We start from the raw sequence: 27,612 nt of genomic DNA on the forward strand, positions 1-27,612 counted from the left end.
CCCTGCAGCCGGGCACGCGCACGGAAGCGCGCCTTGCCGGGGTGCGGCAAGGCGGAGGCGGGGCCTGGCGCGGGCTACCGCAGTGCGCTTGCGCACAGCCTAAGCCTCAGGGATGGAGTTGCGCATGCGGGACAGCCTCCCGGGACTTTAGCAGGCGAGCCCTAGGTTCCTCCGGTAGGTTTCGCGAGTGCGGGTGTCTGCAGATCTGGGGCGAGCTTGCACGTTCATCACCATTGCATCTCTCCTTGCGTGCTTAAGTTGCCACCACTTTAGACGTCTGTGGCAGAAGTCGTATAGACTCTTAAGGGCCGCGAAATCGGAACGACCTTGGTGACCAATTTGTAAACTCCTGGCAGAGCTGCGCGTACGAGTTGGACGCAGGCGTGGATTGCAGGGGATTCGATTTTCCTTGGCTTTGCAGCGCCTCTTTGGCCGCGTTGGCTTCTCAGATCAGACGCTAAGGAGCTAAAACTCAGAAAAGCAATTATTCTTTCCTGGTGAGGCTTCCAGAGGAGCAAAAATAGCGACCTGATTATGTCTACAGCCCTATAGAGATTGGTTTCTCTGTCTTCCCCTCATAATTCTGGCCTCATAACGTTCCTGTGTTCACTGCCGAAATGAGTGACCGCTACTTAGAACAAAGGATTAGTATCAAATTTTGCGTGAAATTGAACAAGTCTGCAAGTGAGACCCACCATCTTTTAAAAGAAGCTTATGGGGATGAAGTCATGTCAAGGGCCCGAGTTTTTGACTGGCACAAACGGTTTAAAGAAGGGCGGGAAGATGTTCGAGACGATGCTCGAAGTGGTCGACCTGTCACTCACAGGACGGATGAAAATATCCAGAAGGTCAAGGACTTGGTTTGTTCAAACAGGCAGTTAACGGTGAGGATGATGGCTGAAGAGTTAAATTTAGATAAAGAAACTGTCAGACTCATTCTGAAAGAAAACTTGAACATGAGGAAAGTTTCTGCCAAAGTCATATCAGGTATTTTGAAAGATGAGCCTAAACCTGGAAAACTTGACTTTGGGTCACATCTTTCAAAGGAAACTAGGAAAAATAGCTCGTATGTAAAGAAGAAGTTAACAAGTTCTGAAACATTGAGTCATCTGCAGGGGGAAACTGGTGGGAAAATGCCTCTGTCTGTATCGGGTCCCAGAATCCACTACCCTGCCAACCAGTCTCTGCAGCCATCATCTTCTGCCAGTGTTTCCACCAGAGTGGCCCAGGATTGGCTCACACCCTGGTGAAAGAAACCTGAGGGTAGATGCACCTGAACTAGGAAGCTGCCTCACTGTTTGACATCTTCATCTGCTGCTCCTCTGTTTTTGGTCTTCTCTACCACTCCTCCCTGCTGTCATGGCCCTCCTATTTTATGCTGGACGGTGGAGCCTTCTTCCTTGTTTTTCACCACTTTGAAGTGCTTTTGATTGTTAACTTCTGGTGCTTGCTTCTTTTTATTTCTCTTGCTTAACAAGTTTGAATCTCTTCATTGCCCATACCTCAGTTTGTTGTGGCTGTCCTGTTCCTTTGTTCTCAACATTCTGCCTCAGGGGATCATCCATATCTTTGTGCACAGGGAGACATGCTCTTCTAGGAGGACCCCCAAAGGCCTACTGTTTCATTTATTTTGCAATCAGGGCCTAAGGTATGGTACAGAAGGCAGTTGCCTATGGACCTGTTGAACAAGGCCCAAATAACTTGGTAGGAGCCCCTCAGAAATGAGGGGTGGGCCACCAATACTGATCTTCTCTTGGACCTCCCCTTCACAGAACAGCTGGATTTGTTTAATTATAGTCTTGTGCTTTGGACTCCCATTCATTTGGGTCTCCCCTCTGTTGGAAGAGAAAGATCTGACCCTGGAAAATATAAACCAGGGGACGCAGACCAAGATTGATATGTGAGGAGAAAGACCAGGTGATTGTCCAGACACTAAGTTAAGGGAATCTGGTGTCTGTCTGGTGTGTTTTGAGCACCTCATGTTTTTAGAACAGTGCTGGGCAGTGACAACATAAAGTTTTTAAATGAGATCATCATGTGCAGATGGGCTTCATGAAGGAGCTTTTTCTTGAACTGGGTTCATGAGGAAGGGTGAGACAAAGGGCTATGAGATTAGGGAATACTTCCCAGGCAGGTGAAAGAGCATAAGGCTTGCAACCTGTGTCATAGAAAATGATGACACTCTTTGCTAAAATAGCAAAGATTACAGGGGAAGATGGTGGTGTTGCAGAAGATGAACAATGGGAGATAATTTGCTTCCTCTCCTCTGCCCTGAACTGTATGCCTGCCAGCAATTTATAAATTGCTTCCCCTGAGTCTGTGACTACATTTATGATAATGCACTTATTTGGTTATCTGATTTTCCCATTGGACCTCAAAAAAGTAGTCTCTATGCATCCAAACTGTCTTCTGTGTTCCTGCTGCTCTGTCCAGATTTATGGATTGGAACTTTTCCCCAGGGGGTTCCAACTATTACCACACAAACTAGCAACATCTCAGAATGCCTGATAGGGAACAGGAGAAGCCAGGAGTAATAGCATTTCACAGCATTGGCTGGTGTCTGTGTGTTACTCAAGGATCTTGACACACAACAACTGCTCTTTAACAAGTAAGGAACTAAACTAAAGTGGGGAATAATAGAGGCCCCACACTTATTCATTCCACACGGGTAACTTTTAGTTCTGTTCTTTTGTTGTCTACCAGTGTCAAAAAATTACAAACTCCCCTCTAATACCTGTCAGTTTGGAGACACCTTGAAAGCTAAACCTTGTGCTACAAAGAAAAGATATAAGAAAACTCTTAAACCCAGCAGACTTCCCTCTACTTTGCAATCTCTAGACATTTTGTTTCAGGACCATTAAGTCTTACTTCAGACAAGGTCCTGGGTTCCCCATAAGCACTTGTCACCAGGGACATTGAACTTAAGGAGCAAATCCCCATCATTCGCTGTTTCAGCTTTATTGCTGAATTTATTAATCCTGCTCAGGCCCTGTTGCAATAATTGTAGAATCAGATGTTCCTGGGACCAGGCTAGGATCCCACAGCACCTGCAGACATTAACTCCACACAGAGGTCCTGCAAGAACTTATTTCTGGGTTTTATTGCACTCCCTGTAATCAGGGCTGGGACAAATGCTGCCACTCCCTGGCGATGATGCTGGACCAAGACCCATGCAGGAGTGTAAGATACCAGAAACAAAGTTGGCCCAGATAAGGTTTTAACAGAACACCTGGAAACGAGGTAATTGAGAGTGCAAATTCTAATTTTTCCAAATGTCTGTCATGAAACATTGACAATTTATTTTCTTCAGTCATGTCCTAAATAGTCATTAGGTGGAACTACTACTCAAACCCATTGTCCCTTAGCAAGGCTTCTCAGAAAATATTTAGTGATGATGTCATGCCTCAGATTTTTGAGAAGTAAAATTTCTGCCCTGATACTCATCCATAGCAAACTATTCTCACATTGCTCAAATTGCTAAACCCAAGGCTACCACATGGTTGCCTAGGAGTATCCCTCAGGAGTTCTTAGTACTCCTTATGTACCCATCTGCCAAATGCACTCTATTGCTGACCCATATTTACCCCGGCCTGCACCTGTGGCCCAGGTTTCTTGAGCTCCTGGTCCTGTAATCTCAAATCCAGCCATGCAGCACACTCCAGGTTTTTGTCTTTGACTCACACATATTCCCCTCTCAATTTATTCTTCACCAGTTTGCTTTGTTTTCTGGTTCTGAACCACACCTCCAAGAGCACTTTTTGGCCACTTTGGTATGCCAATCCTTGAATTGCTCTTTTGGTCATGGTCTTCCATTTGATTCACTCTTCTCTCCTCTGAATTTTGGATCCCTCTTCCAGCTCCCTACTTTAACTGTTGTGCCACTGGAACAGAAATTGCCTGCTCCACCCCTACCTCCCTCTCAAGAAACAGGGTAGGGCAACAGGGGAAATATATGTTTTTGTTTTTGTATAAGGTCCATGGGTGCCCAGGAGGGTGGGAGGGAGGTCCTTGCTCCTCTTAGCCACCAGCAATTGTATTTGTTACTACTGGTTACCTCTGGTCCTGAGAGTCATGAGTATTCAGAGCTATAACATCCAAATTCCATCCTCCCAACCACTGTTTTGCCTGGCAGGAGAAGCTCCACCTAATTGCAGATCAAGCCTGGCTATTTGTGGGATGTTAGAAGAGTTGGCAATCTGCAAACCTTGACCATAATTCTCAAGCCTAACATAATTCAGGGCATCCCCACCCATATCCTTATCCCCATTTTGGTTCAAAGTACACAGGGAATGTTCTGTGCCACAGTCAAAAGTCCAAGAGGAGTCCAAGACTCCTCCCAGGGCAGATCATCCATCATTAATTTCATATAATCCTCTCCTCCCCTTCTTGTCCTCCATCTTGCTCCATTAGCCCCCACTAAAAATTATTTTAAAAAGAGAAAAAATAAAAATTTCACCAAATCTTTGAGAAAACCACAGTCTTCTGAATTCTGCCCCTGGCTCTGAGTCCTTTTAGAAATGTAATGATTTGGGGAGAATGTACACCTGGGGCCTACTTTCCAGAGCCTTCCTTTCAGATCCATTTCTTTGTCAAAGTCCACACTGGCCTGGGAGATGCCCGGATAAGTCTGGATGCTAAATGACATGAGGACACCTAATAAAGGAGTGGATCACTATTGGGTAACTGTCTGTCACTGTGTCACGTACACAATTCAATTGGCCTGCTCTTTGCAGACATCATCACCAGCAAACCTCGCTAGGCTCCCTGGGATTGCAGCTCACCAGGGTCCCACAGGGTTCAGTTAGAGAGCCTCCCTTTGCTCCTGAACTATATGTTATTCTGCATTCTCCAACTACTGCTGCAGGCATCAGCCCTCCTAGATTTTACCAGGCTTTTATATATCCCATTGGAGGTAATCCTATATTTATGTTCTCTCTAGTCTCTGCTTTATCCCATCTTTGCAAATACTGTGCAAGTTATATCACTCAGCATTAATATCCAGAAACAATCTAGCGGGGAGCTTCAGTACCTCCAAGGACCCACTTGGGTCTACTGCAGGGTTCAACAGACTTCTATAAGGAAAGTACCCTAGGCTTTCTAGGTCCTGTGATCTCTGTTGCAGTTACTCAACATTTTAGTGCTAAAGCAGACATAGCTAATATGAAAGTAGATGATCATGGCTGTGTTCCATATAAAACTTTATAAATGGGTACTGGAACTTGAATTTCATAGTTTTCACAAAGTATTATCTTGATTTTTTTCCCCAACCATTTAAACATGTAAAAAAGAAATTGCTTAGCTTGTAGACCATAGAAAAACAGGTGGTAGACCAGACTTGGCCCATGGGTCACAACTTGCCTACCCCTGATATAGTGTATATAAATTACATATATAAAAATGACAGATGATGGCTTGTTTTCCATCAATAACATTGTTAATGCCAAATGGATTTGTCAGTGTCTGATAATTTATGATACAGAATTTGTGGCATCTTTTTGAGGCCAAGAGAACGAACTAAAACTGAATGATTGGCTATTTCACCTTGACCCTATTCCAGTTCACAAAACAAATTTTGTGCTCTTTTTGACTAAAAATGATTTTTCACAAACTACCATCTGCATTATTCCCATGTAATATCTCAAAACCTGTTTTGGCAATACTAAAAATGGTGCCAAGTTGCAATTGGCAATAATAGGATGAACTAAAGGTAGTTCCAAAAATGCTTTGACCATGGGCCTTTGAATAAGTGTAAGTTATCACCTATTAAACTGTGTACTAGGGAGGTGGCAAAACACAATTTTTTGCATGCTTGCCAAAATAAACACTATATATGTACATATATAAATATGTACCTTGTAACTGGTGCCAAGATATGTACTTTTAGGTGAGTATATTTGTTTTTCCTCTAAAGAGATCTTTATTGTGTGACCTTCACTTAAACTGATTTTCCAAAGTTGTAGTAGAATCTCAAGATCGAACAGAACTTTATAAGAGTAATCAGTCGTGTTTCCCTTGAACCAGGAGTAAGTCAACCCGCCAGTGACTGAAAGACTATCTGAAAGAAGATTCTATGTTAATTCACTCAACCAATGTTGAGTGCTGATGTACCAAGCACTGTCCTGTGTGCTAAGATACAGCAATGGACAAAAGAGACACAGGCCTTAGATTTGATAGTCTGAAATCTAATTATATTACTCTTCAGTCTTCAGTGTTCCATGTGCTCATACTAACTCATTGTTAACTGCAAACCTGGAAATAGGTATGATCTTTGCCACAAGACTTTGTCTGTGGTCATGATGCCTCTCCAACTGCATTAATAATTTGCAGTTGTATGCGCCACTTAAATTTTATTATTCTTTACACAGATCTATATTGGTAGAAAAACATGCTGGCAATGTTGGAAGTGTAAATTGGCAACAGCTTTCTGAAAAGCAATTTGGCAGTATCTATTAGGAGCTTTAAAAATGTTTATATCCTCTGATCCTCTAATTCCACTTCTGGGAATCTGTCCTAAAGAAATAGTCTAAAATGTGGGCAAAATTTATGCTTACTAATCTAAAAGTCCAACAGGAGAAAATTGGTTAAATAAATTACAGTATGGCTCTACAATAGAGCTAGTATGCAGTCATCATAATGAATGTTTTTGAAGAGTATTCAATAGCACAGCAAAAGTGTTTGTAATGTTTAGTGAAAAGAGTGATACAAAATTGTACATATGAACACCCAATTTTTTTTAATGGCTAGAAAGGATTCGTTAATTCCAGGTGGTTGAATTTTATGGGTGTTTTTAACTTTTCCTGGTTTTTATGCTTCTAAAGAATATTTCTCCAAATAATATTACTTTTATTATCAGTAAAAAACAATAGCATCAACAGTTGGTAATAGAGATTGGGGCTACATCCATAGTGTGATCAATGAACAATTAATTGACTGGGTCAACATGGAGGCTGTATGATGTTGTGTTGGTTTGCAACAGAAGGGAAAAGGATCTACCCCAGAGGAGAGGGGGATGTGACCAAAATCCCTACAAAAAAACAAAGTTGTTATTAGAAGACACCATGAGTGGAATGTTCCTGTTATGTGGCCCTATGTAGGTAAAACACTTATGAATCAAGTATATTCTGACAAATGAAAAATAATATGAAATTCTCTCCTGGGTAAAATTAACCTCCTTTGGATTTCACTCTCACATTCTCTCATACAAAATGAATTCTTAAGATGGATTTTATTATAGTTGATTCTCTGAAGAATCCTTGAGCCTTCCATATAATTTCTTAGTATACGAATAGCTTTCAATTTGCCAAGTCTACCTCCTCCTATACTGGGATACTCAAGCAACAAGGATATACCCTGGAATATTTATGTTCTACATTGAAAACGCTATGTGCAAATCATTAAGATAACTTACAAAACTCTTTAAGGTTTGCAAATGTTATTTTGTTTGTGTCCAAAATTACTGTACTTTTTATTTATGTCTGAAGAATAATACATTGTAGGGTTTTAAAGTGAGATATTACATAGATAACGCCTACCCATAGATGAAACTGTTATGCTGGGAAAACCTGTACTTGTTGTTTTAGAAAGATGATTATCATTAAAATATTAAATATATCTTCTTGGTAAAGTTTCAAACCTTCAAGTGGTTACACAAGGTAAATACATGTTTTATAGACATAGTTTATCAATTTGTCAAATTGGATGAATTCTTCAAAATCTTAAGTATAACTCCCTTGGTTTATATAAAGAACAAGAGTGAGACTTGGGATTTAGTTTTGGTTAATTAGCTAGCTGGGTTATTGGGTAGTTCATTTGCAGCTTTTGAGTGCCTCAGCTTAGTCATTTATGAAAGGAAAATAATACCACTTATCCTCCGAAGTTGTTCATTTTTTCATTGAACAAATATTTATTGTGTTTATATGTATCTGACACTGTTCTATACATAGAATATAGCAATTAATAAGACAAAATATATTCCTCCACATGAGCATGCATTTAAGAGAGGGAGACAGACAAGCAATAAGATAAATGAGTCAAAATGTAGTATATTCGCCAGATGCATTAGTATAGACCTGTAATCCCAGTCACTGAGGAGGCTGAGGCAGTAGGATCTCAAGTTTGAGGCCAGCCTCAGCAACTTAGGGAGACCCTGTCTCAAAATAAAATATAAAAAGGGTTGGAAATGTAGTTCAGTGGTAGAGCCCCCCAAGTTGTCTTCCGTAAAAATGATACAATACAAAACAAAACAATAATTTATGCACATATATACATACATGTTAGTGGTTATTAAATATGAAGCTTATATTAAATAATGTATGTCAATAATGTATATGAGGTACACAACACAAGACCTAGCATGTAGTAAGTGTTCTGTAGATAGTATTTCTTTTGCTTCTTTAGTCTTCCTGACAGCTCCTGAATTACTCTGCAGAATTATAGCAATCAGCAAAAAGCCTGAACACTTATTGCCTTCTATCTCCTGCTAGTTAATAAGGCCTAAACCTGCTTTTGCCTAAGAAGACAGATTCTTAGTTATGCTTTGTATTTCCTGTATGGCAAAATAATCAAGGTGGTGCCTAAATACTATTAGAAATGGCCTTTTCTGGAGCCAGTTGGCAGGAGTCTTTGAATAGGACTGGATGTCAGGTGTTAGGTCCACAAAGACAAATGCACAGTGTCATTGCTTGTTAAGCAAAACAAACCAGAAGACATTTTAATGACTGTTTCTCTCAAAGAAAAGTGTGTGCCCTGTGTCCTGTGCCAGACTTTAGAAAACTCAGGAAAGTTTGCAGTATTAGGAGACTGGCTAATACATTATTTGTGGGAGACCAGAGCCATGAAAAGGAGGCTTTAACATTTGTGATCTGTTGATATTTTTGCTCATTGTAGAAAATTTGGAAAGTTCAGAAATGTTTGAAGAAGCAGCCAGAAGTTTACCTCTGGTATTCAAGTCTTTTGCTACCTATCTCAGTGTCTTTAGCTTCCTCCTTCAGAACTATCCAGCAAACAGTCATTTACTGAATTCCTTCATCAGGCCTGGGCCTGTACTTGGCACAGAGGGTACAAACCCTGCCTTGAGACAGTGCCCACCTTTGTGAGCTAGGGGAAGAAGGGCCAGAAGTGGAAAGATGCAATAACAATGGCTTCTACCTTAGACTATCAATCTTTCTCAGAGGTCTCCTCTAAGGAACCAGCTTTTGTAAACAACTTGGAACAAAAAATTGGAATCATCACACTCCCACCATTTGTGGGAATGAGAAATCTGTGGTACAAACAGTTAAATGCACAGCACACTGGTGGTAGCTGATTTGCTGGCTGTGCCACCCCTAGCTCCCCTAGAAGGGACCTGAACTCTGTTCACTAAGGATTTGGCTTAGAATATCACCTCTCAGAAGAAACTGTGCACTAGGTGGTGGGTCAGTACTCCTGTATCTTGCTTGAAGAAACTAATAAGTGAAAAATCAGAATTAAAACCCCGATTGGATGAGGAAATTGGCTCATGGAGGTTGAGTGACTTTTCTTGAACCACACATCTGGTTGGTGACAGAGCCAGGATAATAATGAAGGATCTTAAGCCTTTCTCAATCCAGTGAGTTTTTTAAATTACACCATTGATAATCATCTCCTTTACAAAATATCTTTTTAAAATCGTGCTCAACCTTGCATTTAACAAATGATTTACCAATTGATTTATATACAATTTTTAAAAAACATTTATAGCACACAACATGGAGCAGGGTTTTTTGAAATTTCCCTGGGGTTTCCAAGTCCCCTGGTCCTTCTTTCAGAGGTGTGTATTCTTAAGTAAATGTTGGCATTCTGTCATTCTTTTTTTCCAGATGTTCTTCCCAAGTGGTGTGTTATGTTTTGTATTTTTAATATTTCTCACATACGTTCTTAAAGTCTGGGAACGTAAATCTTAATAAAACTCTCAACTATCTCCTCTGTGCTGTCTCAGATTTCCAAGTGTGTTTGTATTTATGACACAGTGTCTGAACTCATGAATGCTATCACATAATTAAGGTTTATATCCCTATACCCTGATCTTGTATTTCTGCATGTTCTAGAAATTCTTTACACTTCACTTGTAATGCCAGTATAGTGTGCCATGACATTTCCATAGTAACATATATTTCAAACAGGAAAACAAAGGAAGCCCAAGAAAAGAGGTTTCAAGTGAAAAGGAGAGGAGGTGGGGAGAGGGAGGAGAAGAAAAAAAGAAAGAAAATCACCAAAAGTAGTAGAATAAATAAGGTGAAGTGAGGTAGTAGGGAAGGGGGTTGTATGTTCCATTCTAGTGTGGTGGATACAACACAAGAGTACAACATCCTGTGTGCTCACCTTGTTATGTGAGTGCCACCCATCAGTGGCCCACTCAGAATTACATTTTCTTTCACCCTTATATCTGAGCAGGTCCACATCACTCTTCTATCATTTCTTACTATCACCTAACTTTCGCCAAATTGTCCTGAAATCTGCCCCCTACATTGCACTTGCGCTATTTGGTTTGGAGTGTGTTAAAAGCCAGACTTGGAGGTCAGTGTCTTGAGTGGCACAGCCCCGCCCTCTCCCTGGAATACCTTCCTGCTGCCATCCACCTGGCAGGTTCCCACCCTACACTCAAGCCTCAGCCTTACCTCTTCTTCCCTGTCACTCACCCACATTGGTAAAGCAGTCACCTCCAGTACACAATGCACATTCTTATTTTAAAGAAATTGTAATGTTTAACTGAATTATTTGCAGGATGGTTTTTCTGTCCTTATATCCCATGAACTCAAAATCAACCACATCTGATCCTTCTCCATATTGCTGGCATCCAGGATTAATCTTGCCTGGAACTGCGGGATAAATGTTTGATAGATGAATGAAAGAAGGCACTTTTACAGTAACCGCTTTTTTATTGTGGTAAAATTCACATAACAAAATTCATCATTTTAAACCATGTTAAAGTGTATGTTTCATTGGCATCTAAAATATTTACAGTATTGCACAACCATCACACTATATAATTCTAAAACATTTTCATTAGGAAAACTCATCCCTATTAGATGGTGACTCCCCTTCCCTCTTACCCCACCCCCTGGCAGCCATCAATCAACTTTCTTCTCAATGGTTTTGCCTATTCCAGAAATTTCATATAAACTGAATTATACAATAGGTGACCTTTTGCATCTGGCTTCTTTCACTTCACAGTTCATCCATTTTGCAGTATATATCAATGCTTCATTCTCTTTTAGGGTTAAATAATACTCTGTTGTATTGATATATCACATTTTGTTTATTCATTCACCCATTGAAGGATATTTGGATTGACCTTTGACTATTGTTAATACTGTTGCTGTGAACATATATGTACACATTTTTATTTGCATGCCTGTTTTCAGTTCTCTTGGGTACACCTAGGAATGAAATTGGATTATATAGTAATGCTATGTTTATCTTATTGAGGAACTCACAGACCATTTCTCCTAGCTGCTGTATCATCTTACATTTCCACCCATAATGTATGACATGAGGGTTCCAATTTCTCCATATTCTTCCAATAATTGTGATATTTCACAATACTTGTGATTTTGATTTGCATTTCCCTAATGACTAATGACATTGAGCATCTTTTCCTATGCTTATTGGACATGCATATATCTGATTTGGAGAAATGTCTATTCAAGCCCTTTGTCCTTTTTATTTTCATTTTTTGGTTGTCCTTTGTTGAGTTGCATGAGTTCTTTCTATATTCTTGAGACCCTTACCAGATATATTATTTGCAGATATTTTCTTTTTCTTTCTTTTTTTTTTTTTTTTTTTTGGTACTGGGGATTGAACTCAGGGACACCAACCACTAAGCCACATTCCACAGCCCTATTTTGTATTTTATTTAGAGACAGGGTCTCACTGAGTTCCTTGGGGATTCACTTTTGCTGAGACTGGATTTGAACTTGAGATCTTTCTACCTCAGCCTCCTGACCTCCTGGGATTACAGGTGTGTGCCACCATACCCAGCACAAATGTTTTCTTTTACTCTGTGGATTTCTTTGACTTTCTAGATAGTGGTTTTTGAGGCCAAAAAAATAAATTAATTTTTGATGAAGAACAAGGGTTATTTACTTTTTTAGCTTTAATACTTATATCTCTGACTCATTTTGAATTTGTTTTTGTATATTGTGTTAGGTAAGTGTCCATAGTCATTCTTTTTGCTTGTAGATATCCAGTTGTCCAAGCACCACTTGTTGAAAAAACTATGCTTATTCCATCCTCATCTTTTTTCTGAAAGATATTTTCAAACTATAAATTGACAGGTCTTTTTTTCCTTTCTGTACTACAAAGAGTATGTTCCACTGTCTGCTGGCTTGCATTGTTTCTGATGAAAAGTCTGTAAAATACTTATCTTTGTTCCTCTGTACACACTGTCTCCTTCCCCTCTTAAGACTTTATTCAGTTTAATTATGATATGCCCTGGTATAGTTTTCTTCGTATTTTTTATGATTGGGTTTCATGGAGCTTCTTGGATTTGTAGGCCCAAAGTTGTCATTAGGAAAATTTGTGGCCATTATTTCTACAATTTTTTTTTTTTTTTTTTTTTCCGTCCTCCTCTCAAGAACTCCAGTTACATCATTGGGCCACTTGAAGTTGTTCCAGAGCTAACTCATGCTTTGATTTTCTTTGTCTTCTCTTTGTATTTTTTGGTATAGTTTCTATTGCTATGTCTCCAAGTTTACTGATCTTTCATCCTGAAATGTCTACTCTATTTTTATTCCATCTCGTGTATTTTTCATCTCAAATAGTGTAGATTCCATCTCCAGAAGTTTTATTTGGATTTTTAGTATATTTAAAATCTTGGAATAAATTTAAATTTACAGAAAATTTCCAAAGGTAGTATAGCTGGGAGTATAACTCAGAGCACATGGAGGACCTCCTGGGTTTAATCCCCAGTACACACACCACACACACACGCATGCACACACACACGCACACACACACACAATAAAAGGATAGTGCAAAGTGATTCCTCATCCAATTTCAGTTTTCTCTGTTTTATCTTATAATACCATGGTGCAATCGTCAAAAGTAAGGTACTGCTGGGCATGGTCCCAGCAGCTCAGGAACCTGAGGCAGGAGGATCTCAAGTTCAAAGCCAGACTCAGCAATTTAGTGAGGCCCTAAGCAACTTAGTGAGACCCTGTCTCAAAATAAAATAATTTTTAAAAGGGGCGGCTCAGTAGTCAAGTGCCCTGGGTTCAATCCTAGGGGGAAGAAAAGAGAGGATACCAACTAGAGTACATTACTATTTTTTTGTTTTAGAATACATTACTACTAACTAAACTCCACACATTATTCACATTTCAAAAGTTGTTCCATTAAAGTCCTTTTTCTATTTCAAGAATCAATTGAGAATACCACCTTCCACTGAATTGTCTTGCCTCTTTATTTTCCTCTGATCCGTGACAGTTTCTCGGCCTTTGTTTTTCATGACCTGGAATGTTTTGAGGCATACTGCTCATATATACTGTAGAATGTCCCTGAATTTGGGTTTATCTGATACTATCTCATGATTAGGTTATGAATTTGGGGAAAGAATAGCAGAAGTGAAGTCATTTCCCCCTCCTTTTTCTTTTTTGATATATCTTTTTTATTTGTTCTTTTTAGATATATGTGGCAGTAGAGTGTATTTTAACATATTTTACATACATGGAGTATAACTTATTCTAATTAGAATCCCACTCTGTGGTTGTATGTGGTGTGGAGTTTCATTGATTTCTTCCTTTTTCTTACAGTGCTAGGGATTGAACTCAATGCCTTGTGCTGAAGTACCCTTCTTATTATATCATAATAGAAGGTATATAATAGCCATAAAATATGATTGATGATATTAACTTTAGTCACTTTGAGGATAATTTTCTTTTGGTATGGGGGATTTAATCTGGGGGCACTATACCACTGAACCACATCCCCAACCATGTTTTTTAAATTTTGAGACAGGGCTCACTAAGGTCCTTGGTAAGTTGCTGAGGCTGGCTCATGAACCCACAATCTTCCTACCTCAGCCTCCTGAGTCACTGGGATTACAGGCATTCACCACCACACCAAGCTTGCTAATAAAAACTTAAAAAACATTTTTGCTAGATTTTTTTTCTATGAAGCTACTCTTTTCCCCTTCCCATCTCTGGAAGTCACCAAGTTCAGCCCACACTTGGTAGAGAGGGGAAGAATTAAGGTCCATGTCCTGAGGTGGGGTAATACCTAAATATATTATTTGGAATTTTTTAGAAACCAGGATATGGGCAAGATATGGCAAGATATGGGCACTGAGTGATCTGTTGTCACTAGGATTTGGGTCTTTTTGATATGTTCCTTGTCTCTACTAACAAGTTCAATCTTTTCTCTAGATTATTGATTACATGTAATACTTTAACTATTTTAATGTTCTGATCTATTAGTTCTATCTATTTCCCTCAGTTTCAGTTGACTGATTTTTCTCCTCATAATGGGTATTTTTGCTTTTTGGAAATAGTTTTTGGCTATTACTCTTCAACTTTGTTGGATGGAATCAGAGTAATACTGGTTTAAGGCTAAGTTGGCCCCACTGTTGTGGTAAAACCCACTTAATTCCTTGTGAACTCTATGTTGCCATGCTGAATGTTGGAAACAGGAACTGGATCATTGTGATCTCTGAAAATGGGCCCTTCTAATCCTTGTGGGTGGTTCTTTCCCTGGCCTTAGGTAGTTTCCTTATATGCATGCTGAAGACTGGGGGGAGGGGGATCCCTCGGCAGACAGTCAGAGCTCTCTTCTCTGTGATGTTCTTCCCTGTAAACTCTACAACATTGACCTCCCCAGACTCCTAGCTCCATCTCCTCAACTCAGATACTATCAGGCTCATTCTGGGTTTACCCTCAACATCATGGCCTAGAAACCCTCCCCAGGAAGTCTGCAGGGAGAATCTTAAGGCTGACCTCATTTCTATCTTGTTCTCAGGGACAGCTATGACACACATAGACACACACACACACACACACACACATTTATATATATACTTTTTTGGTTTCTTGACAGTTTAATTTTTTTATTTTAAATTTTTTCACACATGTATATATGGTAATAATGTCTGTCTCATTCTACCATACTTCCCATCCTGCTATGATATTTATGTCTTAAAAATCATTATTATTATTACTATTATTTGAGATAGATAGGGTCTCACTCTGTTGCCTAGTCTTGTTTAGAAACTCATTAGCTCAATTGATCCTCCTTCCTCAGCCTCCCGAATAGCTGGGACTACAGGTGTACTCCACCATATCTGGCTCAAATCATTATATTTTATGTTCTGTTCAGATTGTAAGTTGTTTCATGTAGGAAGATAAATCTAGTCCCTACTTCTACATCTTGGCCAAAAGTGAAAGTTAAACATAGGGAATTAGTAGTGCCAGGGTCCATGATTGGAACACAGGTATGCATATTCTAAGATGGAAAGAGGTAATATTAATAGTGCTTACGAATGATTGCCTGGCTTCAAATTATGGTTCTGCACTTCACAAGTTATAGATCCTGAGTCAATTATGTAACCTTTCTGGACCTTAATTTTCTTGTCTTGAAATGGGAATAATAATAGTTCTATTTCATTGGCATGAGATGAGGGTTAAATACATGTAAAACATTTGGAATAGTGCTTGGAGCATTCAATAGATATTAGGTATTATTATTCTTTACACATGTTGAATAAAGTCACCAAGTTTGGCTGTGAGTTTCCCAGTGATCCCAACAAAGTAGAAGTATTTGTTACAGAAACATACACAAACTTATTACAGATTTTGGATTATTTTCCCCAAGATTCCTCATTAAGTAGATATTGTATGATGCCTGAATAATGTACCAGTCTGGAGATCCATTTCCTGGGATTTTTACTTTACCATCCTTTCATATAGTCAACAATTTCCCACCAGAGCTTAATTCAGTAAAAGTGATTTCACTATAACTGATATGTTGTAGTACATTTCCCTTGGCTGAATTCAGAGGTAAGGTTTATAATGTCAAAACAAAACTGCTGAAGCAGATGTCATTTTGGAAATTTTCCATAAATATGGGGGGGGGGAAACAATTATAATGGTTTAAGCAACAGGTACTAAAGTCTGGGCCAAAGAATTGGGTATAGGATGAAAGACGTTGACAAACCAATGCACCGTACAGAGCCTCCACAAGGCTTGGCAACAGAGAGGCGGACGGTCAAGGTCTAATAACTTAAGTTTGGAAAGTCTTAGAAGCTTGATAGTCACAGTGTTCAAATTTTCAATAGACTTACTAATATTTTATCAGCTTACCCTATCAGTTATGGATGGAAATGTGTTAAAAATCTCTCATCATATGGACTTGTCTATTTTTTCCTAATTCTGTCAGTTTTTGCTTTATATATTTGGAGGTAATGTTGCCAGGGGGTACATAGAGGTTCTAGGACATTATATCTTCTCAATGAATTATTCCTTTTATCATTTATCTCTAACTAATTTTGTTAGTTAGGTTAATAAAATTGATTAATATTACATTATTGTGCTTAGTATATTTTCCCCATTCTTTTAATATTTGTGTCATTGTCTTTGAATGTATTCTTGTAATCAACATACAACTGCTATTTTTAAAAATTCAATCTGAAAATCTTTTTTTCTTAAGCAAGTTTATATATTTCTTAATGTTATGATATGTTGGGGATACTCTCCCCTCATTATGTTTTGTCTAATTGCAATGTGTTTTCTTTTATTCTCTTGTCCTGCCTTCTGTGTATGTGGTTATTTCTTTACTCCCTTTTATTCTCACTAGTGTTTTGAAAGTTATTCTAGTTCTGTTTTTTTCTATGGGTGTTCTGACATGATTAATGTGAATACTTGACTTGTTCATTGTGAAGATTTCAGGAACTTTAGAATTATTTCTGATCTCCACCCTCTTCTGTCTTCTAAGCAGTTTGAGCCTTAGTATTTTAATTCCAACTTACTTTCAACCATTCACCCACTCACTTCACAATTAGATGTTTTAACAGTCAATGTTTGTTTAGATTTACAAATCGGCATACCAGTTTCTTTGCTCACTTTTTATTGAAATACAATTAATATACAGTAAAACTCACCCTTTTAAAATGTACAAGTCTATAGTAGTTTTGAATATAAAATTGTGTAACTAGCCAGGCATAGTGGTATAGGAAGGTTACAAGTTCAAGACCAACCTCAGGAACTTAGTAAGACCCTGTCTCTCAAAAAAGAAATAAAGAGGCCTGAGGGTATAGCTGAGTGGTAGAGAGCCCCTGGGTTCAATCACTAACACCACAATAAAATAAAGTAAAACACAGTGTAACTTTGAAAACTAATTTTAGACCATTGTGTTCATTTTCCAAAACAAACAAATCCATACCAATTACCATAACTAGTCACTCCCAATTTTTCCTATCCAGTCCTTGGATAGGAAAACCACTAATCTACTTTGTGTTTCCATGGATTTGCTTATCCTGGAAATTTCATATAAATGAAATCATGTATGTCTTTTTATATTTGACTTCTTTCACTAAGCATGTTTTCAAGATTCTTCTATGTTGGAACATGTATCAGTTCTTCAGTCCTTTTAAGGTCTCAATGACATTCCATCGTATGGATATAGCACATTTTATTAATTTATTTATCAGTTGGTGGACATTTGAGTTGTTTCCACCTTTTGGCTATTATGTATAATACTGCTAAGAACATTTATATACAAGTTTTTGTGAATATAGGTTTTTAATTCTCTTGAGTTTATAGCTAGGAGTGATATTAATAGATAATACAGCCGGGCACAGTGGCACACGCCTGTAATCCCAGCGACTCAGGAGGCTGAGGCAGGAGGACCATGAGTTCAAAGTCAGCCTCAGCAACTTAGCGAGTCCCTAAGCAACTCAGCAAGTCCCTAAGCAACTCAGCAAGACCCTGTCTCTAAATAAAATACAAATAGAACTGGGCATGTGACTCAGTGGTCAAGTGCCCCTGAGTTCAATCCCTGGTACCAAAAATAATAATAATAATAAATTAAAAAAATATATATGTATATACATATAATACAGTGGTGTTGTAATAAATAGGGGAATCCCAATTGGCAGTACTTATTGATTTCCAGTGTATATATACTGAAGGTACCAATATGACATTACAGAATAGATATTGTTAGGAAAAAAGATGTACAGCAACACATTGCTCTATAGTATTTCTGCCATCTGAAGTACAGGAGCTATAAATAAACTCAGGAACACAGGTAATAGCACAATGTAACTACATAATTAAGAAGTGATGCATTGTGAAGATTTTTTACTTTATACTTGAAATAGTTCATTTAATTGTAGGTTTATATGACTTAATCTTTAGTAATGACTGCATCCAACAAAAAATTCTCAAAATTCTGAAAATTTTAACAGTTTGCTCTCTGGGCTTTTGTGAGTTGTCTTTAGTGCTTCAATTTACTGAACTTGTGTGTTCTTTATGGATTGAATTTTCTTATTACTTAAGTAAATGTATTAGTGTATGCTCAACAAGAGTGTGAGGTAAACTCATTGTCTTAGCCTATCTGAAAATGTCTGAAAATTTGACTCTTGTTAATTAATTTAACTGTGTATAGAATTCTTGATTGAGATTTACTGTCTTTCCACACTTTGAAAATATTATCCTACTATCTTTTGGGTTCCATTTGTTGATAATGCAGAAGCTGCTGTAATTATAATTAAGAAATCTCTTTAAGAAATCTCTCCTTTGCTAGTGAAGGCTGTTATTTTGTTATTCTCTTTACCTTCTAATTCTGCATTTTCATCAGAATTTGCCTAGTTATGTAATTGTTCATTCACCATCTTGGTATGTTTCTTCCATTTTGGAAAATTATCAGTCATTTGTAGTGGTTAATTTATCTGTCAATTTGACTGAGCCATGAGATACCAGATATTTGGTCAAACATCCTGTGTGTGTCTGTGACGTTGTTTTGGATGAGACAAACACAAGAATCAGTAAACCCAGTCAGGAAGATTCCCCTTCCAAATGTGGGTGGGCCTCATCCAATATGCTGAAGGCCAGAAGAGAACAAAAACATGACCTTCCTGCAAGACAGAAGGAACTCCTGCCCTGCTACTTGAGCCAGGGCATCAGTCTTTTCCTGTCTCCAACTGAATAATCAGCTCTTCTTGGGTTTCAAAACTACTGGTTTTTAAACTAGAATTTGCACCATTGGCTCTCTTGGTTCTCAAGCTTTTCAACTTAGACTGGCACAAAACCACTAACTCCCCTGCCAACTACACATCTTGTGACTTCTCAGGCTCCATAATCATGTGAGCCAATTTGATATAAGACCTCTCTGTATGTACACACACACACACACGCACATACATATGCATTTGTATGTGTATGTTTACACACATATACATTCTGTAGGTTCTGTTTCTCTGGAGAATCCTGAAAAATTGTACCTATAATATAGCCATAAAAATATAACCATATATTTTCAATAATGATTTTCTACCATTCCCCTATTAAATTCTTCAGGAGTTCCTACTAGATATATGCTTGACTTTCTCTTTTCTCTCATATATCCTTCATATATCCTAACATCTTATTCAGGTTTTCTATCTCTTTACTCCATTTTGGATGATTTCCTCAAGTATTTCTGTTAATTCCCTCTACAGCTAGATTTAATATGTAATTTCACTCAGTCTTTGAGTTTTTTTTTAAAATTTCAGTGACTATATAAATACATACTTTTTATTTTTGGAACTTTTATGTGATTCTTTTTCAAATTTCCTCTCCCCCCCCCCCATACTACTTGTTCCCTTTTATGCCTTCTATTCCTTCTCTTATCTATTTCAATCATGTTTTTTTCAAAGTCTCTTTCAAATGATTCTATTTTTACCCTTCTCTCTGGTATATTGTTTGCACTCCATGTTTGTCATTTCCTCCTGTGGTTTGTTACTTTTTGTGAGCATCCTCATGAGGATCGTTTTTGCTGGAAGATTTGTTAAGCATCCCTATGGAACTATTTTGAATTTACTTCAATGTAAACCTAAGAATTTTAATGGGTCTTGCTTCAGCATAACCAATGAATTAATTTTTTTGTATTGGGGGTTGAACCCAGGAGCACTCTAACACCGAGCAATACCCCTGGTCCTTTTCATTTTTATTTTGAGACAGGGTTTCACTAAGTTGCCCAGACTGGCCTCAAACCTGTGATCCTCCTGCCTCAGCCTCCTGAATCCTGGAATTAGATGTGCACCACCGTGCCTGGCCTAACTTATGAATTTTAATAATCTGGATTATCTTTTATGTTCACTTATCTCAATGAGGTGCCTGAGTATAGAGGTAAAGCAAATTCAAGCCCCCATCTTCGTGTAGCAGAGATTGGGGCTTCTGTTTCTCATGAGTACCATTGATTTCCCCGTTTGAGACCTCAGACATTAGGCTTCCTTGAAACTTCTCTAAACCTGTGGTATAATTTTTCTAGTCCTTTTTCATGGATGGGGCAGAACTTCTAATATTAGGAGTTTATCTCATCTCCAGCTTCTTTATCTGGCAGAAAATGAAGCTCCAACTCCTATGCTTTAGTATTCAGCAGAGCCCCAGCATACCACTCAAAAAGATTATCTGAATTGCCAAAGCCATAATACTTCAAGTGGGTAAATAGGTTTTGTGTTCAGTCTGTTTGTCCATGAAATCTCAAGCAAGACTTCCAGGCATCTCAAGGGTACCTTTAGTTTCTCTCCATTGTTAGTCTTTATGAATCATTTTTACTGGCATTTTGCTGAGGCAAATACTCGGAAAAAGGACTCTCCTGCTTCCTAGGTACGGCTGTTTTGGAGCAGAACAGTATGGAGTAGAAAGCAAACAGAGGAAGCTGTGCTCCCATGAACCCGAGAGCCTCTGGGAAGATGTGGAGGACAACAGGTATTTCCTGCACCATCCAGAAACATCTCCAGGCTCCTTTGAGGAGCATAGTTTTCTTAAACTTAGCAAAAATTATACAACCAAACATAGAGTGCCTTCTTCCAAGACTTCAACCTAAAAGGGTATATTTATTTGAACCAGGCTTCCACTACTTTAAGAATTTCTAGACCTTTTATTTGAAAATTGGCTGCAAAGCAGATAACACATTCTTTTACAATTCTGTCTTTGGGGAATGGTTTTTGATATTTGGCACAGTCAAAAGCCACTTGGAACTCATGATAAATGAGATGAGGAGCTGCTACTGGGTTTGGGGTGAGACTTGAGATGTAATGTTTTAATAAGAAGATTGAGGGCTGGGGATATAGCTCAATTAGCCTTGCATGCACTAGGCCCTGGGTTCAATCCCCAGCACCACAAAAAGAAAAAAAAAAAGAAGATTGAGCTCTTTTCATGACTTGTAAAGACGATTCCCACAGGAGTTCTGGGCAATAGGGGTATCATCAGAATAAGGGCCGAGCCTCCCAGAGTGATCTCAAAGGGCATTGTGGAAAAGAAATCTGGAGTTGGTACAAATGGGATAATAACATTGTTCAGGGTGTTGTGAGATGGGCATGCTCTTGAATTGAGGGAATTATAAATTGGTTTTCTTTCTCAGAGCAGTTTGGCAGTGAACTTCATGAATCTTAAAAGAGTTCAAGCCAGTTGGCCTAGAAAAAACATTTCTAGGAATCTTTCTTAGGAAACTAGACATGCCAACAAAGATATATATGCAGTTATTCATTGCAGTATTATTTGTAAAACAGTAAAAAGAAAGAAATAAAATGTCCCACCATACACATTGAATGAAATAATGCAGTCACTTAAAAGATATTTCTAAAGAATAATCCATGTTGTTTGAAGATATTTAAAATAGGTAATAAATCACCTATAAAATCATATGTATTATATAGTCTCATTTTTACTTCCTATGTACTAAATTAGGGCTCAAGATATACCCAAAATGTTAATAGTGGTTTTATCTGGGTGATGAAATTATAGGGGATTTTAAATTTCATTATACTTTTATACTATAATTTTGTCATTTTAACTATAAATATTACTTTTATAATTAGAAAATTATGTATAATGAACATTAGCATTGCTTTTAAAGAAAGAAACATTTTACTGAGAGAGAAGAGATCTGCCTCCAAGGAATTGAAGGTTTAATGAAGGAAATCAGACACAAATATAAATAAAAGTATTACAAGGCAATAAGGGCAACAACAGAGTTTCTACTGAATGTGGAAGGAAGGGTTAGCTTCTACCTAGGAGAGGTGAAGTTTGGTGAAAAGAGATAACATTTGTGCAGGGTCTTGAAGGATGAATAGGAGTTCTCTAGGGCTTTGTAAATTGTTAAGCACTATGTAAGTGGAAATTAGTCTTTGGCCTCTATTATTACTGTCAAGACTTACCTCATATAAAGCTCTCTTTCTTGTCTCTTTCCCATGGTCCCTGAAGCACAGGATTACTGGGACAGGAAGCAAGCAGCAGTTAAACAGTTACACGTCAGTGCTCCAGCAAGTGAACTGAGGTGCATCCAACTAAGGAACAGATTCAGGACCAAAGGACATAAAATTATCTGGGAGCAGAGCCAGGAAGGTGCTGGTGGGTAAACAGTTCCCCTCTGTTTGCCACCCTGTGGAAAGACTGGCTTTGCTTGGGGCCTCCACCCTGACTTATGGGGCCATCTCCACCTGGGGGATGGTAAAAACTGAGAACGAGTATCACACATCAGTCTGTGATTTACATTGGCAGGAAATGATGTGTCAGATGTCTTACAGCTTCCAGACAGGGTGGAGTGGAAAGAAGGGGTGTTAGTGAGGGGACCAGGAAGGGTGGTAAGAGATGATCTGTTCTGGAGAAATTCTTGGAAGCTCGAGATTGGAAAGGGTTTCAAAGTTTTCTGATCTGATCCTCCTGGTCCTCCCACCAACATTCCCATCACATTGTCATACTTTTCTGCCTTCAGGGTGCAGTTCAGCAGCCACATCTTCTTTTACCTCCTACCTCAATTCCTCTGCTTCAAATACCCATATTAATTTCATGAAAAAAAATCCGTGCCTGCTTGTGCCAGGCCCCATGTTTATATTAGTTCTTTAACTGCAGCATGCCCTTCTGTGCCTCCAGTTGTTTATTTATTCATGTAACAAACATGTATGGAACACCTACAGGCAATGCTCCAGATGTTTTAATAGAGTGGAGGAAGAGACAGCCAGGATCTCAGGTTCTCATGGACTTGTCACTCTAATAGGAGAGACATATAATAAACAAATTAAAAATATGAAAATATCAGGTTATATATGCTAAAAAGGAGCCAAAGTTTTAACCACCTCTCAATACCACCACACTAGGGACCAAGCTTCTAGCACATGAACCTTGGGAGACAAACCACATCCAGACCCTAGCAGAAAGAAAGCACCATAGCAATGTGCATGGAATACCCTTCCTTCTTTATCTGCAAATGAAAATCTTATCATGTGTCTGAACTTGGTTCAAATATTGGCTCTTCAGGCAAATCTATCCTGATTTCCCAGGTAGAAGTGACCACTGCCTCCCTTCCTTCCCACTATCCCTGAGTGACTTATGTTAGCACATCTGTCATGCTTTGCCATTGTTACCATTCTAAATCATTGCTACTTTCTAGGACAGGACTTAAGCTTCCTATGTAAATCTTCAATACATAGCACAGATCCTGGCACAGGATCTGTGATCAGTAACCATTTGTTTCTGGAATATATGAAAGCTCTCATAGCACTCTGTCAGAACCTTGCTGATGATGCTTATTCAGACATGGCAACATTTATTGATCAGTGCCACACCTTATGCTGGGTATTTTCCCCTCTGTTGACTTTCACTGGCCTCACAACTGCCAGGTGCGATCTTATTCTATTCTGTAGTTAAAACTCAGACCATCAAAGCAACTACCTGAGGCAGCTTAGTAATACAAATCAGAGTTGCAATTCAAGCCCAAGTCCTCTTGAGGACAAATTCCAATGCTTCATCTCTTACGCGATGCCACTGGCAATGCATTAGTTCATCCATGGACCTGTCTTCTTTTCTCTTAAATAACCAATCCCCTGAAGGAAGGTTCTGTACTTGTCTCCATTCTATATTCCTTCTGGCACCAGAACAGTACATATTTAATACATGCATCTTAAATCTACAAGGGGTAGAAAATGAAAAATGAATGTGTGAATGAATCTTTCAGATATCAGTTCATAGGATGGTGATGGGCTGGAGGAAGAGGTGCTTCTCAGGGGAGGTGTGTTCTCCAGGAGGACCTGGGGAAAGCTGAGGACACTGTCTCACATCTAGTTCATTTCTTAGAAATCACACCTTATGCTCAACTGCACATCTCTGCGGGCAGGCGGGCAGGCAGGGCAGAGGGGAACATACATGATTTCCAATGAGTTGGGAAAATGAGGTTAGGTTTCGATTCAGATAGTTATTTGTGTTTTCTGGGTCTGCACGGTCGATAAATTTCCAACGAGCAGTGATTCTGTTCCTCATCTTTCATTGCTTTATGGGACGTCAGGGAATGAAAGCATAACATCCTGCTTTCCCATAAGTTCTCTGGCCGCTATCCTGGCACCAATTAAAGACATGTCTATGCAATTAATCAAAACCAATTTGGAAGCACTCTGGCGCTGTTCCTCTGATGTGCTGCCTGCTCCACATACAGTAGTTCCTCAGCTGCAGTGATGGAGCCAGGCACATAGGGGCTTTTGATGAACTGGCTGCGCCGGCTCCAAGTGTTAACTATGTCATCTGACATGACTAATGAGGCTCTGGACTCGATCTGCGTGAGTGGAGCAGCCCTGCCGTCTGGAGGAGGTTCAGTTTCTGCAGCCAGCCTGGGAAGAGGCTTCAGCATTTAGGGTCCACACTCCATCATGTCAGCTGGAGTCCTGGAGGCCTCTAGTGTTGGGGCTGAGAGTCGTCCACTGGGAAGGTGATGGAAATTGTGGGCAGAATCTGTGCTGGACGCTGGTGTAAATGTGACCCAATTTAAACTTCAGCCTCCTCATTTTATAGAAGTGAAAACCAAGACCCAGCAAAAGTGCGGGGCTTGCCAAAGACCTGAGCTTTAAAAAGAGAAATAAAGGAGAAGGCATGACCTTTGCCTTTGAGAAATTAAACCAATAGCGGAGCAAATATATGCTATCAAGGGCTAAACCATGGGGTTCCTTCTTTCCCTCTGCAAACCTTTATCAGGGGAATGGTCGCCTATGCTATTGTCACCTCAGCAACACCAAGAGCATGGGATTTGGAGTAAACAGATGTGAGTTTGAATCCCAGCCCTACTTTGAGTTGATGATATCTTGGGCAAATCATTTCATTTTTCTGAGCTTTGTTTTCCTCAGCTGTAACACTGGAACAAGCAAATACTGTCCACACAGCCTACTTCCTATAGGGTCCTTATGAGACTTGACAGAATTAATGGGTATGAAAGAATAAGAGTCTTTGTATATGTTAGTATAAATCATATTATCATTCCCTCTAAAGAGCACTGGCTGAAATCTCTGGAATATGGACCCACAGATGTCATTAACTCTCTTTCTCTTCCTGCCTCTTTCAGAATGCACAGGAAAGAAATGGACATAAAATCAATTGGTCATCTGCCTATAATCTCAACAACTTTCCCAGAGAGTCCATCACATATAAAGAGGAAGAACTCAGTCATTGTCATTTAATGTCATTCCACACATTGATTGAGTACCTACCATATGCCAGACGTTGGCCATGCTGTGTGGGGAATCAGAGTTGAATAAAACATATTCCTTGGCCACCTTGAGAAGCTCACCAGTTAGTGGAAGAAACAGACATGGACATAAATAACTATAATGTACTACAAAAAAAATTACAATTGCCATAGGAAAAATACAAGTCAAGTGCTTTGTGAGCCAGAGGAGGGAGTGATTCATTCCCCAAAAGGACACTGGGAAAAGGTTCATCAAGGAAGTGGTACTAAAGCATGAGCAGGATTTACCTGTCAAGAAGCAGCAGAAAGGGCACTCCAGACAGGGAACAATGTGGCAAATTTGTGGCATCTGGAAAGGACTGGTGACATAAAGGACAGAATGAAATCAAGTGAGGTGTGAAGTATAAGTATGAACAAAAGAAACCCAGGCATGGACATTGCTGTTGCACTTTGCTATTTGCTGGCTGATGTCATCTTGGCCTCTGTCCCTCGATCAGAGAGAATCTCAAGCAGGCTCTCCCTCCAGTGCAGTTAAACTAAAGCCTCAGCCAGGAGAACCAATGACAAATGAACGGGGACCAGCAACCACCATCAGATGAAAACACTCCCGGGCTAGGTGGTGCTGGATCCCAGGTGTACCTCCCCAGCCCAGGCAAGAGCTTCATGTCGGATGCGGCAATGATACCAACACTGCAGTGTGACAGCAGAGAACCAAAGCCTCTTGGCCTGGGTCACATGCTGCGTTTTTCTTCTTCCAGCTCCTTTACCAGTGCTGCCATTAGAATGACTCTGGTGGGCCCACAGCTACAGCTGGACTCCAGGCATGCCATGGGCCACCTCAGAGGCTCACATTTTCTCCATCCTTTCCTTCCTTCATTGTGAATGTTTTTCATTGTACAAATGATATAGTGATAAGAATGGAAACCCCAAAAATAAGAGGAAGGAGAACACTCATACATTATCTGTTTCCGTTTCTCCTTGCTCGTTCCTGCGCTTGTCTGGGAGCATAATTGCTTTTGGCTGCTTCTGTCTCTGGTACAACTACACATTCCATTTTTATTGCTCAATAAAATAAAATATTTTATAAAATAAAATAGCATTTTCCATTTTGCTGCTTACCAGTGTCCACACAGGCTTGCCCTTATTTCCCCAAAACTGAACAAAGTTTACATGGCCTATGGCCATGTAAAAGGGACTTCACTTAGATAACATGATCTGCGTTGATGATTGGCATCATGTTGCAGAGGAAGAACTCTGCTGTGCCACCACATTGACTTGAGTTGGAATCCCAGCTCTTCTACTTTGAATCTAGATGCCCTTGGGTAGATCACTTCATCCCTTCTGGCTTTAGGTTCTCTTTAGAAAAATGAGTATGGTTTTAGTACCACCTGCATTGGATTGCAGAAAGAATTAAGTGATCCCGAAAGGAAGTGCTCAATAAATGATAGTTCCTCTTGCAGGGGTTCACCCAGCATCCAGCTTGCTTTTCTTCTCTTGCCAACATTTGACCTTCTACCCTCCCCCAGGCCCCGCAGGACTCCTGGGGGAACCCACCTAAATTCCGACAGGCATACCAGTCTGCATATTTATTGCTCATTGAGTGAATGTGCCATCTTTTACTTAAGTATTCTCCTCTGATGGAAATTTTGGTTGTTTTCCAATTTTTCACTATTTTCAATAATGATGAAATACATATGTTAGTGTACAGTGCTCACCCCATCCTTTAAAAACTATATCTCCTTAGGAACAATTCCCAGGAATAGAATCACTAACATAGAGGTTAGAAACATTCTAATGGCCTCTGAAGTAAATTTCCAAATTGTTTTTCAAAAAGTTTGTGCCTGTTACACTGCCACCAGTTCAAGGGAGAGGACCACTTGGGTTGCATTATAGGTCCTTGGACTCTGGCTGCACACTTCTCTTCTTGCTTGATTCCCTACCATTTTCTTCTCC

The 27,612-nt window shown here is 39.3% G+C and overlaps 1 protein-coding gene across 2 annotated transcripts; it reads left to right on the forward strand.

Annotated features, from left to right (window-relative positions):
- The first annotated feature begins 138 nt into the window (after positions 1–138).
- Positions 139–26,682, forward strand: Gvqw3 (GVQW motif containing 3). Of its 2 annotated transcripts, none has more exons than XM_047519085.1 (2): positions 139–1,263; positions 25,537–26,682. In XM_047519085.1, exon 1 carries the CDS (start codon positions 618–620, stop codon positions 1,248–1,250), a length of 633 nt encoding a protein of 210 aa, XP_047375041.1. In that variant the 5' UTR covers positions 139–617; the 3' UTR covers positions 1,251–1,263; positions 25,537–26,682. The 2 variants fall into 2 exon arrangements, with proteins under 2 accessions (XP_047375041.1, XP_047375042.1); XM_047519086.1 differs by lacking the exon at positions 25,537–26,682 and adding an exon at positions 24,403–24,774 and having other exon boundaries at positions 139–1,089.
- The last annotated feature ends 930 nt before the right edge of the window (positions 26,683–27,612 follow it).

Source organism: Sciurus carolinensis, chromosome 11 (genome assembly GCF_902686445.1).
Source record: "Sciurus carolinensis chromosome 11, mSciCar1.2, whole genome shotgun sequence".
Classification (NCBI taxonomy): Eukaryota; Metazoa; Chordata; class Mammalia; order Rodentia; family Sciuridae; genus Sciurus; species Sciurus carolinensis.